Source organism: Camelus dromedarius, chromosome 11, assembly GCF_036321535.1.
Source record: "Camelus dromedarius isolate mCamDro1 chromosome 11, mCamDro1.pat, whole genome shotgun sequence".
NCBI lineage: Eukaryota > Metazoa > Chordata > Mammalia > Artiodactyla > Camelidae > Camelus > Camelus dromedarius.
The window spans coordinates 26,963,715-26,981,062 of NC_087446.1; the positions used below are offsets into that span (position 1 = coordinate 26,963,715).

Below are 17,348 nucleotides of genomic sequence, written 5' to 3' on the forward strand. Positions count from 1 at the left end.
CTAAATACTTAACATATACAAAATCTAATTTGATAAAATGGAAAACATCTTTCCTGTCATAAATATGGTACTTACATATATACTCATTAATTGAATAATTTTTACTAATTCCAAAATACGGTATTCATAATCACTTAAAGTTTACTCAGTATTTCTACAAAGCATGCTAATTTATGTTCATAATTTATTATAAAAACCAGCTAAGGGCAATTTGATTAATTTTGTTACCATAAAGTTCAGATAACTGCTATTGACAAGTTTGGATTATTTAATGAAAAAATAAACTCTTACAGTTAATGTGAAAAGACTGATCTTTTCTAAAACCAAAACATTCCTCTCCCATGGACTGCAGAACTATCTATTGTGCTGCGAAGACTGAAGACAGTGGGCAGGAGAGTAAGGACAACATAGCCACTCTCCTCCTAGGAGCAAGATCACGCACATTAGAACACTGATTCACTGTAACACAACCGTAACACTAAGTACATCACAGAATTTTCATACATGACACTTTAAAAATTTCAAGTAGAAAAAAGGAATTCCAAAATACGATGCTCAGATCAATTTAAATATTCAAAAAGTTCAGTCCCCATTCAGAAACAGATAAACAGTATATTTATTAAATGAGTTAAGACAAATTAACTTTACAAATAGACAAATAATAAAAAGCTCGGTGGCTAAAATAGATGGTAAGCATCACTGAAAGAAATCAACACCATCACGGTATCTCAGTTGGCTGACACGTGTAGAAAGAAATTTTCAAAGAGCAGTTTCACAGAAATGAAGCCAGTTTTTTTTTTTTTCTTATAAACAAATCACCATTTCTTGGTTCAAAACTGACATCTGTTATGAAAATTACCATATCATATATTTATAAGATGACAAGGAATAACTCATCTTCAAAGTGCAAGTTAAGTCTATTTACAACCACAGAAAAGGCAATGATGAGGAGAAAAGGATTTTTAAAAAATATACAAAGATTAAAAACATTTGGGATGCAAAATTAAACAATTTCTTGGTTAGAAGATAAAAGAGAAGAAGTGATTGAATTACAGATGCTGATTTCAGCTATACATACTATATAATGGGATCCAAGATCTTTAACAGCCTGTCTGCATTTTTTTTCTACTTACATAATGCTCTGGAAATTTCTGGTAGAAATTACAGTGTCTCAAAGAGAGAATACACACTAAGCATGTCCTGCTACTACTTCATGGATGTCAGAAGACCCGTTTATGGATTAGAGTTGGTGTAAAAAGCCATTGCCTTGAGTTGAAAAATGAATACTGTAAAAGCTCAATACAAATCCTCCAAAGCACATGCACTTCTAAATCTTTTGTTAATTACATTCATATTTAAGCATAACCAAAAAAAAAAACAACAAAAAACTGAAAACATTTCCCTTTTCTCTATTCCCTATGCCTTATAGGCTTTCCAGTTGATAGAGTAAATTTTTAGAGTTGACAGGGTTCTTCAAGATAGTCTAGTCCACCACCCTCATTTAGGGTAAATGATTTTCCCAAGGTCATGCAGCACGTTAATGGCAAAACCAAGACGAGAAACCAGGTCTTGACTCCCAGCCTCGTTTGCTTTCCAGCATATCATGCTACCTCTTTTTACAGTATGATTTGCTATAAATACCTGATGAATAATGTACAATTACAAATGCTGACAGAGCCAATGTTTTCTAAGACTTGCAGAGGATTACTGCAAAGGACTGATGGAGAGAAAAAGACTTTCCCCCACCCACCAAAAATATCAAGCACCATCAACTAAATGTTTCTTTGCTGGGTCAGCACTCTCAGATGTAGTAGTCCTCGTAAACTTTATGTCAGCCTGAGGATTGTTTATCTGGTGAAATCTGGGCCCTAACACAATGCCAGTTCCTAAAAGGTAAAGACAGAGGGATAAAAAGGGGAGAAGGTAGACAAGAGAAATAAAGATTTAATGAATCCAACTGGCTTGGAGATGGGCATTCCAGCATATGGTTAATTACTACATATACATATGTATTTTTAGGACCTTTCCTACCTTTTCATATAATCTCATTTTACCTAATTTATTTGGCCACTTAAGAATGAAAACAAACGTATCAGAGACAATGGTGGTCATTATTTTTTTTTTTAAACTGTGAGACTACTTTAGGCAAACTAAACTCTACGAAGAATATGTCAAATGGTAAAATTGCAATGATTTCTTTAATCTGGTTCTATTAGATTACCACCAAGGAATTAAAGCGGGTACTTCATGGGGCTGTTACCATCTTGAAACTTATTCCAATTGTGGTTAAGGAGAATGGACTGATGCACCAGATATGCAGAACTGAGTAAAGAAGCTGAAATTTGCTTTTAAAAAAACATTGCCATGTATTTATTTAATAAAAGGGCATATTTATTTATGTTTACAAACAAGTTTCAAGAACAAAAGGAAAACATGTATGCTTCTACTTATTAACCTTTTTCAAAATGCCAACAGCCCTCATGCTGTATGAAGGTTTCTAAAGATTTATTAGAAAAATCAATACAGTTCACTCACAGTTCACCAAGACATCACTGAGCTAACATGTTTAGACAAAAACAAAAGGACTAAAGTTCTCTTGTAGTTTGATAGTTTGATTTAATTTGATTTGCCTGAAATAACAAAAGCATTTCAAGCATCTTTCATTATGTAGTTGATGTCCTGCATTAAACAATCTACTAAATTCTGAACAAAGGTTATTAGCAAGTTTTCAAAAATTTTAAAAATTAAACAGTTGTTTCAAAACCATTAAGTAGTAAATGTATTTAAGAAACTAATTAGGACAGATGCCATAACTTCATTAGAACACCACTGCTCATGTTTTTTTGTTTTGTTTTGTGGTTTTTTTTTTTGTTGTTTTTTTAAACAAAGCATTAGTGTTATCTATTTGGCTATCAGTATTAGCAATTTATCTACAGTATTTAACAAGGTAAGTTGTAGGCAAAAATTTAGTACAGTTTCAATAGAAACACCCCTTTTTTTTCCTGAAAATACAGCAGTATTTGAAGGACTAATTTTTCTCTGCATCAGTTATAAGGAAGCTTCCCATCTATGAACAGGAACAAAAAAAGTATCTACAAACCTTGTAAACAGATCTGTATCATTTATAAACATAAATAATCCAAATTATTAACAGCCAACAGCAGAAATTAAAGCATCAATTCAATGATCCAGGGCTCTTCGCTTGCTTGCCCAGCTTTACTCCTCCCTCTCTCCCCTCAAGGATTGAGATCAACTAAAGCTTCGCTAATCACTGTTCAGGACCATTCTTAGGTTCTACTGATGATCCACAGGTCAACTTACGCTGAGTTACTGTTTATCTGTCAGTTCATTTCTCCCACCCCCCAAAAAGCACCCTCAGTCTGGCAGAAAGCTTTGCTTTTTTTTTTTAAAAAAATAAATCTACATTCGTACAAGTGTGTCTTCTGTTGAAGTCCAAAGACAAGAATACTATCTTGTCCATCACAATATGTGAAAAGACCCAGTTTCAATTTGTTTCTTTACAATGCAGCTAGTGTGTTAACATTCAGCTTACAATCAGAGTGATGTTTCCAAACTATGTAGTGGGCTTCCTGGGGATGAAGAGGTAGCAGACTTGTTCATTTCTATTGTAAGGTAAATCCCGCTGTCAACAGCATTGTTATTTTTGTTGGGAGAGGGTGGAGGACTGGAGTTTCGTTTTGTAGGAGCATCATCTTCAGCATCAGTGTCATCAATAAGGGGGATATGAGGCTCTGAATCTTCTATCCTAAACTCAGGATGTGTCATAAAGTTGTGAATTGAACTTCTTGATTCCGGTTTTTCTAACCCTTCATATAAAGAACTACGAAATGCATTCACCACTCGAATCTGTAAATATCAGAAAACACAGAAAGATATCAGTAGGTTGTTAGCTTAATTTAAAAATGGTTCATTTATGAGTCTGAATCCACAAACAGCTAGGTATGAGTGAATCATATTTGCATGTAATGCAGTGGAACTTGCAATACACTGTAAAAAAAAATGAATATTTTAGTAGGACACTACAGAACAACAAAACCACATACTCTAAGAATTAAGAGGTATAGAATTCAAAGTAATACTATGAAAATCTCATTGTCACTGGCTAAGAATTTAATAGCCATTTTATAGGATTTTTTTTCCCCTAAGAAAACAAAATCAAACAGAAAACAAACATAAAATTAACCATACACAAGCTTTAGCTGATTTTTTTAAATGAAAGAAAAAACATAATTTTTGAAAACAACTCAAATAAATTAAATAAAGTCAAGCACAGAGGGTTACTATTAATCATGCTAGGAATTAGGGTGTCACTGAGTATGAAAAAGCCAAGCAAATATACGCTGAATGCCACAATGAACTCACATCTACCCCACTATGCCCTTCATTAAAAAATAAAAATAAAGACAAAACCCAAATAAATTTCTATAAAATGCCATTAAACAGCTATAAATATTTGAGTATATGCCATTTTTCTGTAAAGTGTTAGTGTTTTTCTCGACAATATTAAAACTTAAATAAATTTATATACTATAGTTCAATGGAAAGAACAGATTTAAAATAAAACAAAAACCCTCTGGGATTCTTCTGTGAAAAATTTCCCAAGAAGACACAGTTTTCCAGTATTTTCACCCTTAAACATGTAGCCCCACAATTCAGCTTCCTTCTTAGAAGTCTGCCATATGGATGAAAAGAGGTTAACGGGTAATTAACTCAAATAAACCACAGCACACACTGACATTAGGTCTCATTAACGCAGTGTCATAAGCACTTCAAAAAAGACAAAATCCAAATAATTGAGCATCTACTACGTATCAATTCAAATATAGTGCTTGCTTTTGATTTTAATGAATCCTGTTTAGCAATGAAGATGTCATTATAAGAACTGACAGTGATATTTCAGAAAAAAAATCACTAAAATCATAAGACAATGATACTGAAAAAAAACAATAGACTCCTCATATGGACATTTGAATTTGCTTTTTAAAAAGGTAAGTTTATGCCCGCCTTTTTCTTGTATATATTTGAGGCATACAAGTCTATCTGATATTGTCCACATTATGAAATAATCATGGCAAACAAGCTAACGTATCCATTCCCTCACACAGCTATCATTTGGGCATGTGTGTGGTGAGGACACTTGGGATTGCACCCTTCTAGTAAATCTGAAGTGTACAGTGCAGTACTGTTACCTGTAGTCACCATGCGACACATTAGATCTCCAGAACTATTCATCTTGCATAACTGAAACTCTGTACCCCTTGACTAACATCTGCCAAACTCCCCCTTCCCCTAGACCCTGGTAACCACCATTCTACTCTCACTCTCTGCTTCTATGAGTCTGACTATGCTTGATTCCCACTCCTGGGAATTTACCCAAAGGAACTGAAGGTAAGATCTCAGAGCAGTTCTTTCTCTCCTATGTTCACTGGCATCAGTGGCCAGTAGGCAGATTGAACACAAATTTGAGGACCAGTCAGCAAATCTGGTGGGTGATGAGAGCTCAAGATGACCTTGAAGTCTTTGCTTATTTGATTTGGTTGCTGGTATTGCTAACAGACCTAGGGAAACAGTTAAGATTTCTGTTTTGTTTTGACCAGTCTGGGTGGAGAAGACGAGTGAAGAATCAAGGGAAAAATAAGTCAATTTTTGGAACATGTTAAATTGGGGAGCTGCAAAACATCCAGAGCTCAGGAGAGAGGTATGGGTTTAAGTGAGAGATGTGGGAGTTAGTAAAGCTCTAGGAGGGGCAGAAGCCAGTGAGTGTGTATACACACAATTACACACACATCTGTGGTAGGTGAAATTAGATTAGATTTTTTTTTTAACCAAAGCTTCTCAATTTTGCTAAGAATTTTTTTTCTATCTGATAATAGAGTATCAGAGCTTGAAACGATATTCGAGATATATTATCCCAACCAGTTTACAAATGATGAAACCAAGTACCTGAGGAAGGGTGGTTGTCTTGCGAAGTCACTAGTAATCAGTGCCAGAATGTCTGAGAACCAAGGTTCCTGGACTCTTAATTCCAGGTTCTCTCCAGTCAATAAAAGAACATATGGACACTGACCTTGTAACTAACTCCACTAGAATAAAATACTTCCTAAAATGACGGTCAGCATAGTACAAGAACAGCTTAGGAATGCTCTGAAGCAATACAACTTTCAAAAAACCGTTCTCACATTAGGAATACACAATACAATCTAGATTAACCAGGGGCCGCTGAATCTGATTTGTTTTACTTTCTACTCATAAATAAGAAAGGCTTCCCATCTAAAGCATGACACTGAGCTAGTTTACACTTGCTCTGATCGCTATTACCATTTACATGTAAAATTCTCACAGTACAGTAGTAATTCTGAGTAATTAAAAACACAGCTGTGTGCACAATATTTCAGGTAGATAGAAAACTACTTTAATACCACAAAGCATTCAGTCTAAGCAGAAATGTAAGTAACCCTAATTTTCCATTTTTGACAATCCAACACTTACTGTTTGTCTTTTAAAATCTACTGAGACCTACTATGTACAACATAATTACTGGCTCCTAAAATTATTAGAATTAAGAAAAACTCAAAAATTTCTATGTCAAGAAAAAAAATTTAAAGAGTAAATTATTCAGAGGACGAAACTAGAGGAAAATATTGTATGAGGCATATATGTTAAAGAAAAAATCAAAGTGATTATCATAATCATAATTTTAGTAAACAAAATAATTATCAAGGTAAACATTAAGTTTAAGTAACAAATCAAAATAAGATTATGTATCCTGCTAAACCACCCATTAAAAAATATATAATTCTTTTTGATAGCAGGAAAGGATATTACTGTCTAAAATGCAGTACACAAGACAACAGCTCTAAACTATGAGACTATTTAATCAGTAGCTCATATATCTTACCTTCTACAACAGAGTGCCCATTTCTAAAATTTGTATTCATCATTACTTTTACTATGTACACTACAAATTAAAGAGTTTCTGGTAAAGTAAAAGATATTTTGCAATAGGAAAAGAAAATTCTAGGTTGTTTTTCAAAGTTGGGTATTTGCAATGTTCTCAAAGTGAGACCCACCCGTGTAATGTGTAGAGTTTTAATTATCTGGAATAGGGGTTGGCAAACATTTTCTGAAAAGGGCCAGACAGTATGTATTTTAGGTTTAGTGAGCCATACCATCTCTGATGCAACTACTCAAGTCTGTCTTTGTAGTGCAAAACGACCAAAGATATTAAATTAATGAGCATGGCTATGTTCCAATAAAAAGTTATTTTCAAACAGGCAGCAGGCCAGATTTGGTCCACAGGCTATGGTTTACTGACCTTCCATCTGGAAGATCAAATTTTCTCTCAATTTCTCCTTTCCAGGAAGGTGTAACTACTGATTCAACAAAATAATGTGCTAAAGGTAAAGACTGGTATTAGAAAGATACACTTTATAAAGAGAAATTACAGGTTTCTTTCTTGAGAACTTTGAAAGATCTGACTGGTAAATGAGGGGGTAAAAATGACCTTTCCAGAGAGGTTTCAAGACTAATATATGACAAAGCTGAAATGGATTATAATTTCTTCCATTTGGCAAAGCCAAAACTCCAAATAAGAGTCAAAGAAGTTTAATGAACACAGATATTTCTAAGATTATTCTGTATTACAGTGAAGAAATGAAACCTTCCATTAAATCTTTTAACACTATCCCCTGGCCACATGTGCCCAGAAACTCAGAGTTGTACATCAGAAAAGAGCCTGGAGCAGGTGTGGGTGGGTATGCCTTAAAACAGAGTTTTTGATTGATCTGCTATTGAATATAAAGTCTGGAAAACAATTATACAGAGAAATACAGTAAATATGATATACCTAGGTCACATGAACCTCTCCAATAAAAGTCACTTATTTAAAATTTTGCTGAAATAAAAACAAACAGAATATATACCACCCAGGAAACAAACTTGTCAAAAAAGTTTAACATGAAGCTAATTATGAGAAAACAATCAAATCCCGAATGTAGGACACTTTACAAAACAAACGGCCTGGATTTTTCAAAAAAGTCAATGTTTTGAAAATTGTAGGTAGAGAAAACAGATCCTAGTCAAAGGAGACTAAAGAGTCATAACACACACTACTGATGGCCCTTTCTTGGATCCTGGATCAAAAAAAGCTATAAAGGACATTTTGGGGGGCAACTGGAGAAATCTAAATATGGACTGTACGTTAAACAAAATGGTATCAAAGTTAGATTTCTTGGATGTGATCAGACAGTATGATTATACAGGAGAGTACACACTGAAGTATTCACAGATGGAATTTATGGTATCTACCACTTACTTTCAAATGGCTCAGAAAAAGTGTATATTAATATTATAAAGGTAGAGCAGATGTCATAAAATATCAAGGAGTGGTAAATCTATATGAAGGGTATTCACCTTTCAACTTGTCTGTTGGTTTGGAATTTTTCAAATTTAAAGTTCTGAAGGGAGGGAGTCTATCAGGATTAAGTCTCAGTTTGGCTCCTTCTTGTGGGATATAAATAGGCACTAACCTTCCATTCCAGCCGCATCAACTCCTTACATTTTATTACTTTTTTAGTACCAAACTACGTCAGTTGAGACCTGCCTCCCTCAATCAGTGAATTCTATCAAGGGGTCAGCTTGGGAGTCAGTTCCTTCAGGTAGTTTTTCCTGACTTCCCAGGGAAGGTTAAGGACCCTGTTACACATTCTCTGCTTCATATCCATGTCACAGTCCCCAGCTCCTTGTCTGCTTCCCTTACTAGACTGCAAGGTCGGGTGGTTCGAGTGCAGCCCTGGCAGATGGCAGGCCTTCCACAGTGGTTATGGAATACAATGAAAGAAACACTAGTAGAAGGCAGTGAAGGGATGAGTGATAAAATGCCCTAGAGAGCCAGGAATCATGTGAAACCCCCAGGCAGAGGAAGGAAGGGATGCAGCTGACTTAAGCTGTCCCAGGCATAAGGCCAGGCAATTTGCATAAACCACTTCATTAGGTAGGTAGCACCAGGGTCATTTTCAAAAGAAAGATTCCTATCTGTCCATGCGTGCAAATTTAACATCCTGCCTAACGTTACAGGGTCAGTTTGTCTTTACAGCACTTGTCTGCTCTTTGCGCTACATCATGTTGTTCTGCTTATTAGTCACAGACAAGTTATTTTTCCAAATCAGTTTTCACACCTGTAAGATGGGAATAGTTTCTGTGCTGCCTGTTTTGGAATACCGTCAAAAATAACAAATGAAAATTACTTAAGCAAGTAGTGAACAGACCAGCATTGCTTTCTCCCTCAATTCATCCTCTCCCCAGCTACCCAAGGTTCTTCTAGTCCTTCACTGGCTGAAGACCAAGTGGAAAAGATAGGTCTCTGCCTAAATAAAAGATTACACTTAGGTGTCTCAGCTGATTTCAAGGGCAGGGATGAGGGGTGGGTGGGCGTGTATCTTTAGTGCCTCCAGTATACCATGGAATTCAAACTCAAGTTCAGAGTAGGGATGACAGAGGTTATAAGGCTTCTGAGGAGTTTACTGAAAACCTTTCACTAAAAGCCATCTGCTAAAAACCTGAAAGGAAATTTGTTATTCTAGTCAATTAATAAAATTATGACATGCAATGTTTCAATAATTAGTACATAAAAACTACATGATCACCTCTCCATAGATGCAGAAAAAGCACCTAACAAAATTCAACACAAATTTATGATTAAAAACTCTTAACAAAACGGGTATAGAGGGAACATACCTGAACATAATAAAGGCCATATATGACCCACCAACAGCTAACTTCATACTCAATGGTTAAAAGCCAAAAGCTTTTCCTCTAAGATCAGGAACAAGCCCCTCTATCAGTGAGGGCAGAAGTGGCCAACTGTGTAACTGACAGATTTGTTTTGCTACTTTTATTCAACATAGTATTGGGAGTCCTAACCAGAGCAATTGGGCAAGGAAAAGAAATAAAAGGCATCTGAATTGGAAAGAAAGAAGTAAACCCATCACTACCTGCAGATGATATATATAGAAAACCCTAAACACTCCATCAAAAAACTGTTAGAATAAACGAATTCGGTAAAGTTGCAGGGTACAAAATCAATATGCAAAAATCTGCAACATTTCTTTACACTAGTAACAACCTATTAAAAAAGGGAAATTAAGAGATCAATCCCATTCACAATTGTATCAAAAAGAATACTTAGGAATAAATTTATCTAAGGAGGTGAAAGCCCTGTATATTGAAAACTATAAGACATTAATGAATGAGACTGAAGATGACACAAATAAATGAGAAGATATTATGTGCTCATAGACTGGAAGAATTACTATTGTTAAAATGTCCATGCTACTCAAAGCAGTACAGATTCAATAAAATCCCTATCAAAATTCCAATGGCATTTTTTACAGAAATAAAAACAATCCTAAAATCTGTATGGAACCACATAAGCCTCTGAATAGCCAAAGAAATCTTGAGAAAGAAGAACAAAGCTGGAGTCACCATGTTCCCTGATGTCAACTATATTACCAAGCTATAGTAATTAGAACAGTATGGTGTTGGCATAAGTTTGCATAAAAACAGACATATAGATCAATGGAACAGGACAGAGAGCCCAGAAATAAATCAATATTTATGACAAAGGAGTCAAGAACATACAGTGGGGAAAGGACAATCTCTTCAACAAATGGTGTTGGAAAAATTGGATAGCTACACACAAAAGAATGAAACTGGACCACTATCTTACACCATACACAAAAATCAACTCAAAATTGATTAAAGACTTGACCATAAGACTTGAAACCATAAAACTCCTAGAATAAAACATGGTGGTAAAATTGTAAAGCACTACAGAATTTAAAGAATCTTTCATTAAAAAAAAAGTTTTTTAAAAACAAACCAAAAAGCTCACATAGGAGGTAAATTCCTTGATACAGGTCATGGTGATGATTCTTTTGAATCAGATACCAAAAGCAAAAAAAGCAAAAACAAACAAGTGAGATTATATCAAACTGAAAAGGTTCTACACAGCAAAGGAAATCATGAACAAAATGAAAATACAACCTAAAGAATGGGAAAAAAATATTTGCAAGTTACATATCAAATAAGGAGACAATAGCTAAAATATACAAAGAACTTGTACAACTTGGTTAACAAAAAAAAAAATCTGACTAAAAAATGGTCAAAAGATCTGAAAGGACATTTTTTCAAAGAAGACATACAAATGGACAAGAGGCACATTAAAAGATGCTAAACATCACTAATCATCAGGGAAACGCAAGTCAAAACCACAATGAGATATCACCTCAGACCTGTTAGAATGGCTATTATCAAAAAGACAAGAAATAACAAGTGTGGCAAAGATGCGGAGAAAAGGGAACCCTTGTGCACTATTGGTAGGAATGTAAATTGGTATAATCACTATGGAAACACTATGGAGGTTCCTCAAAAAATTAAAAACAGAACTACCAAATGATGGAGCAAACCCAATTCCACTTCTGAATATCTGAGGAAAACAAAAACACTAATTTGAAAAGATATATGTACCCCAATGTTCACTGCAGCATTATTTACAATAGCACATATAGAAACAATCTAATTATCCACTGATGAATGAATGGCTAAAGAAATTATGGTGTATATACACCTCCCCCTACACTAGAATATTATTCAACCATAAAAAAGAAGGAAACCTTGCTATTTGTGAAGAGAGAGGGAACTTGCGGGCATTATTATGCTAAGTGAGATAAGTCAGACAAAGACAACACTGTATGATCTCTCTTATATGTGGAATCTTAAAAAACAAAAACCTCAAACCAAGCTCACAGATACAAAAAACAGACTGGCTGCAGCAAGAGGTGGAAGATGGTCAGGTAGTGGGAGAAATGAGTGAAATTAAAACAAACAAACAAACAAAAAACACTGAACAAAAAAAATACACTTTCCCTACTTCTTTGGAAAACTTAGAACATTTTATCTAGGAAGCAATTTTAAATTAAGTTGATTACATACACGAAAAAAATAGTATAAGCACCAAAGAACTTTGAAGCTATTATTCAGGGACCCCCTCCTTAAAGAAAAAAAAAAAAGCCAAAGCAACCTGGCTGTATGCTGAGAACTTTTCTACAGGGTACTAACTTACTTTCCAAACTGAACTAGACATGAGTCAAAATGTTAAGTTCATTTTTAGCTTTAAAAATGCAATTTCTTGGTTATGTTAGATCAGTTTCAAATCACATGCATCTGGGAACCATGCAATATGAACATGTTTAAAGGCATATACTCAAAAATTTATAGTAGTTTCACAAATTCTAAGCTACAATTTTACTCCCCATATTAACTCTCAGAGTTAGCGTAGAGACAAGCTCATGGATTTCGTGTCTAATCTTTGGTTGCAATTGTTCCACCTGTTATCTAGCCCTCTAAGAAATAAAACAACAACAACGACAACACTTTGAAGTCTCAATCCACTTTACGAAAAGAAAGCTTTATGAAAAGCCTGAACAATGAATTTAAACATTAAGGAGAAAATGAGAAACGTTAGGTGTGTGAAGTAGGAAATGTTAATTTCATGCACTTAGGAACACACACTCACACCCCACAGTAGTAGAAGCAGTAGAAGAGGAAAACACTACATGTGTAGGGGTAGAAATATTTGTTACATCATGATGCTGGCTGGCGATGGAGGGTTGCCGCCTTAGAGCCCCCTGAATGGAACTTCCACTCTGGAAAGCATTCACTACATCCATCTGCAAGGAATCAGAGATTGTGACAGCTTGCTCAGCAAGAGAAAGAGAGAACAAGAGAAAGGACCATTCCATCTATCAACATATAAAAAGTAAAGAAAAAAGGCACTTTTTACAGAGCAGATAAATAGGCAAGAGTAGCATTTGGAGATGAAGGGGGGAAAAAAAGCTAGGAAAAAAGGAGCTTAGGGGCATATAGACACATTCTTTCATGATCAGTTAAAACTTTCATTCATTCCAGGCACCAGTATTATTTTTCAAAAGAGTAAGTTTTGTGGGTTGGGGAGGCTAGAAAGGAAGTGAAGGAGCACATTTAAACCTCCTCCCGGGTCCAAAAGCCCTCTGCTCCCGCTCCCACTGTCTCTCCTACCTCTCTACCAGGCCCATACCTGCGTCTGGATTCTGTTCAGACCTCTAAACCACAAGATCTGGCCACGCCGCAACTCCCGTTCAGCGTGATCAATCTCTTCCACGTCCTCTGCTAACTCCTCCTCAGGTATTTCTTCCTTTTGTGTTCCGTGACCAGCTTCTTTTAGGAATTTTAAACGGCTAGTTGGAATTGTTGAAATAAGCTACAACACAGGGGAAAGAACTTAGAAACAAAGCGCATCAAGATACAATTAAACCGATCAACTTCAACACAAAAAAGGTATGAAAAGTTGCAAGCACAGCCAACTATCTTTACCCATGAAGCAATGAGATCCTGTCCATCAGAGGCTTTCTTTCTCAGAACAAAAAATATTCTTCTCTTAGCTACATAGAAGATTTAAGTCTGAAGGGTAAAAAGGTTTCCTGAATGGAAATAACCTGATTATATTTTCATATTTTATTTAGGACATTCAAGACAGTAAATTAACAACCATGCTTTTATATATATATTTAAACTCATATTTATTTCAAATAAAATAAAAATAGGTTGGTCTTCTTGGATGCAAAAGAAGTTCACATTTCATTAGTGCTTTAAGAGTTCAATGAGAAAAAAATACCAAAATTCAAAAAATCTTCAAGGCTAAACTGAAAATAGCTTTTGTTTATTAAATATATTTATTTTTATAAAATGCAACTACTTAAAATTGGATTAACAGTGATTGAGAATGACACCAAACAGGAACAGATGCCCCAGAAAACATGAAAGATACAAAAATGCCAATAAATATGTATTAACTTTTAAGTGTTAACAGCTATTCCTTAAGGAACTTGGCCATTCCTTAAGGAAGCTGGGAGAAACAGGCACACTGTCAGAATCAGAAGTGCTCAGAGAACTTCTAGCCCGACCACTTCATTTCAGAGATGAGCTCAGAGGCAAGAGATGTGACTCGTTCTCTGAGTGACTAAGACCCTAGGTCTGCTGACTAACAAAATCAGTGTTTTCTCCCATGGCACACTAAAAATCAATAGATGACGTCAATCAAAGACAGCTACTGATGCCTGTTGGGCATATACGCTGCATTGAATTTCCTCTTCCTGAAATTAGAGTTTTTTGGAGGTTGTGGGGTTCAGTTTTGCCTGTAAGGGAACATTATAAAATAACTAGAAAGGTAATCAAAACAGAAGAGTGGCCCAAATATGGATCCTACTTAAAAGAGGATCTCAATTAAAGAGATCTGCATAATGAGTAAGAAGAGAAAACTCAGAACCTAAAAACACAATTAAGAAAAAGGTAAGATAAAGGCAAATAAAGACTGAGTTAAAGGTTAGGTAGAAGCTGGATTTCGGTTTGACTGACTTGTAGAATGGTAAGAGTTATTAGCTCACACCAGTCACACACTGCTAAGTTTCATTTATGAAAATGTTAGTACAGATTCCTTATCAGTTCGTTTTATAGTGATGGTAACGGACTTGAAATGAACAACACATACACCATTACCACTTATCTTTAAAAAAAATAATGACATACACTTGCAAGTAAGCTACTTATAGTATAGATGAAAGATATCTCATTTTACAGGCATTGTAATTTTAAACACACTGTTAAAGCCATTTGATCCAAATACTCTAAAATGTCATTTTGTGGCCATTTTCTCAGATACTATTTTCATGGAAACATTCCTCACATCAACTGAAACTTAAGATTTTTCTTAAGCTACATTTTTATTATACTACATAACAAAATGATGAAAAGTCAAATGTATATAATATTTTTATATTTTTGTTAAAATATTAATTCTGAAAATGCAAAAATAAGTCATAGAGCAAAAGATACAGATATTAGCATTCTATCCAGTTACAAATGAAACCTAGTAAGTGTCGTGAAACTTGTTAGAAAAAAAAGTTAAAAAACTAAGAAATTAAAGTTGTGTTTTATTGTACAGGCATAATCACAGTAAACAGCAAGTGACATATTAGAACAAGTGTTACATAAAAAAAAATCTCTGAATGCCCTTTCTTGACCCAGAGTAAGAACTGCTTAGGATTAAGTTATAGAACTGATTAAAGAACATACACATCCTGAAAGAAATTTTAAAAAATCACTTTAGATACCAAAAAAAAAAAAAAAAAAAAAAGAGAGATATTACCTGGCCCCAGAGTAACGTTCCCATCCCTAGGAATATTGACCATAGCCACTGTTCTATTGAAAGTTCTGAACAACTGAAAGGTTTTCCACCAAATTGCACAATTATTATCTGGAGGAATAATCAAGAGTACATTTATTTAGTGAAGTTGTTGACTTACATTCTGGCTTATGTTCCTTATCTCACTGTGGACTTGTAACAAACAGACCAGGGGCTGATCTGCTGGTCACACTTCAAGTATATTTATAAGGTATTGAAGAGTAACACCTCACTTCAACTGTTCTGGGTACATCAACCTATGTTGGGAACTAAATTTTATCACATTTGTTTACAGAGAAATAAGCTGTTAAAATTTTGCAATCCCCATATATTAAACAGATAAACCCAATTTTGTAGTAAGTAAAAGCTAAAATTTTAGCATGTCATGAACAATGATTTTTTTTTTATGAAATCTGTAAAATACTTCCAGAAACTACAGAACAAGAAGATAACATTTCTCCCAAAGTTAATTGAAACTGAAAGCTAAGACAGAAACAATTTTCACAGAAATAATTAAGTCTAGGATTTTGGATTCTGGTATCACAGTACACAAGGTATAGACTATTTGAGTAAAGTTCTCAAAATTTTTAGATCTTCATTTTGAAATAAGCACCATCACTATCTGACTCTATTTTGAAAGGCTCACTTTTTAATTTAATTTGAAATCTTACTGTGTTTAATGACTTCCAGGTTTAATCATGCACCATTCACTTACCTGTTTTGATTCCAGATTCTACTGTTAACAATCATTTGCATAGAAGAGTACCACAGAATCCAAGAGGATATAAAAACACAGGTATAATATATAGTTACATAAAACCCACCATATGTAAAGTGTATAGTTCTGTCCTTAGACTGACTTTTATTCAAATGGGAAAATTCAGTCCCTCACATTTCATCTCAACTCCATTCCTCACACTCCATTCTCCATTCCATTTCCTGCCTTGTTTTGACAATATCACAAAATGAAAAATGTGGCTCATACCAACTCAGGATGCAGACATTCAAAATTTTAAAACATTCACTTCAAAATCTTTTATTATTTCATAATGAACTCAACTGTAGAAATAATTAACTGCTATTAATTGCTAGAAGCAATTAAGCGGCCACTACAGCTATATTAAAAAGTGGTAAACTGTAAGACTGGTCTTAAATAACATAAAAATTACAATAGTTTAAATAATAACAATGTAGAATGAATAATCAGAATATCCGAGTGTGAAGGATCACAGCCACAGAACCTACAGTGCAGTTAAAGCAGTATGAGCTTAATACACTCATGCACATGTAGAATTTCAGGACAGGGCAAATTTTCACTTGAGTTATGATACTTAAAACTTTTTTTTGATGTCTTCAAGGCAATACACAGAAAGCCCACACACTGCAGTCAAGTAATTTCTGGAACAAGCCACCTGTTTACCTAAGATCTCCATATAATAATCAAATTTGAAACTATCTTTTACAATTACCCACCTGTACCACAAAAGTGCCTAAAACAATTGTGCAGAAGATGGCATTATTAAAGATTCCTTCAAATACATTTCTTTCACCATGAATTTTCCGGGCATTTATTTCGTTGAAAAGTTGCATCAGTACAAAGGTATTAAAAACAATAGTATAATGTTCCGACGGAGGAGAGTGCAAAGGAGCATTTCTTCCACTATCAATATCAAAAAACTTTTCTCCTGAAAGAATAAAAAATTACTATTCTGTAATTGTCATACAAAATAATTTAACATTTCAAGAAAGTATGCAATAACAAAATCTAGACAGACCTTTCTTTGCTCTCAAATGGCAGCAGAGAAAGAGTTGGAAGGGACGTGGGATTCTCTAGTGTGACTTTCTTATTTTGTACAGGAGCAATGGAAGCCCCCCAAACTATGGTGACATGTTCAAGATCTAATGTCTAAGTTAGTGGTAGAGCCAGGACAAGAAATTAGGACCCTCTTTACTTTTCTCCCCAGTATCTGTCACGCTGCCTCTCAAAACGTATTATGCATCCACTGATAAAGAGGAGAAATTAAAGACAAACGGGTTGGGGGGGGGGTCA

The 17,348-nt window shown here is 34.8% G+C and overlaps 1 protein-coding gene across 6 annotated transcripts in view; it reads right to left on the reverse strand.

Moving 5' to 3' along the window:
• Positions 1–592: 592 nt before the first annotated feature.
• ATP2B1 (ATPase plasma membrane Ca2+ transporting 1) overlaps positions 593–17,348 on the reverse strand; it is a 115,443-nt gene continuing 98,687 nt past the window's right edge. For 3 of the 6 annotated variants that reach the window (XM_064491572.1, XM_031463037.2, XM_064491573.1), the window contains exons 18-22: positions 16,772–16,983; positions 15,263–15,370; positions 13,136–13,318; positions 12,663–12,749; positions 593–3,867 (exon numbers count right to left, since the gene is read on the reverse strand). In XM_064491572.1, the coding sequence (XP_064347642.1) occupies positions 3,556–3,867; positions 12,663–12,749; positions 13,136–13,318; positions 15,263–15,370; positions 16,772–16,983 (902 nt within the window). In that variant the 3' untranslated portion in view covers positions 593–3,555. Of the gene's footprint in view, positions 3,868–12,595; positions 12,750–13,135; positions 13,319–15,262; positions 15,371–16,771; positions 16,984–17,348 lie in introns of all 6 variants that reach the window. The other 3 variants (XM_064491574.1, XM_031463039.2, XM_064491575.1) reach the window with 2 other exon arrangements.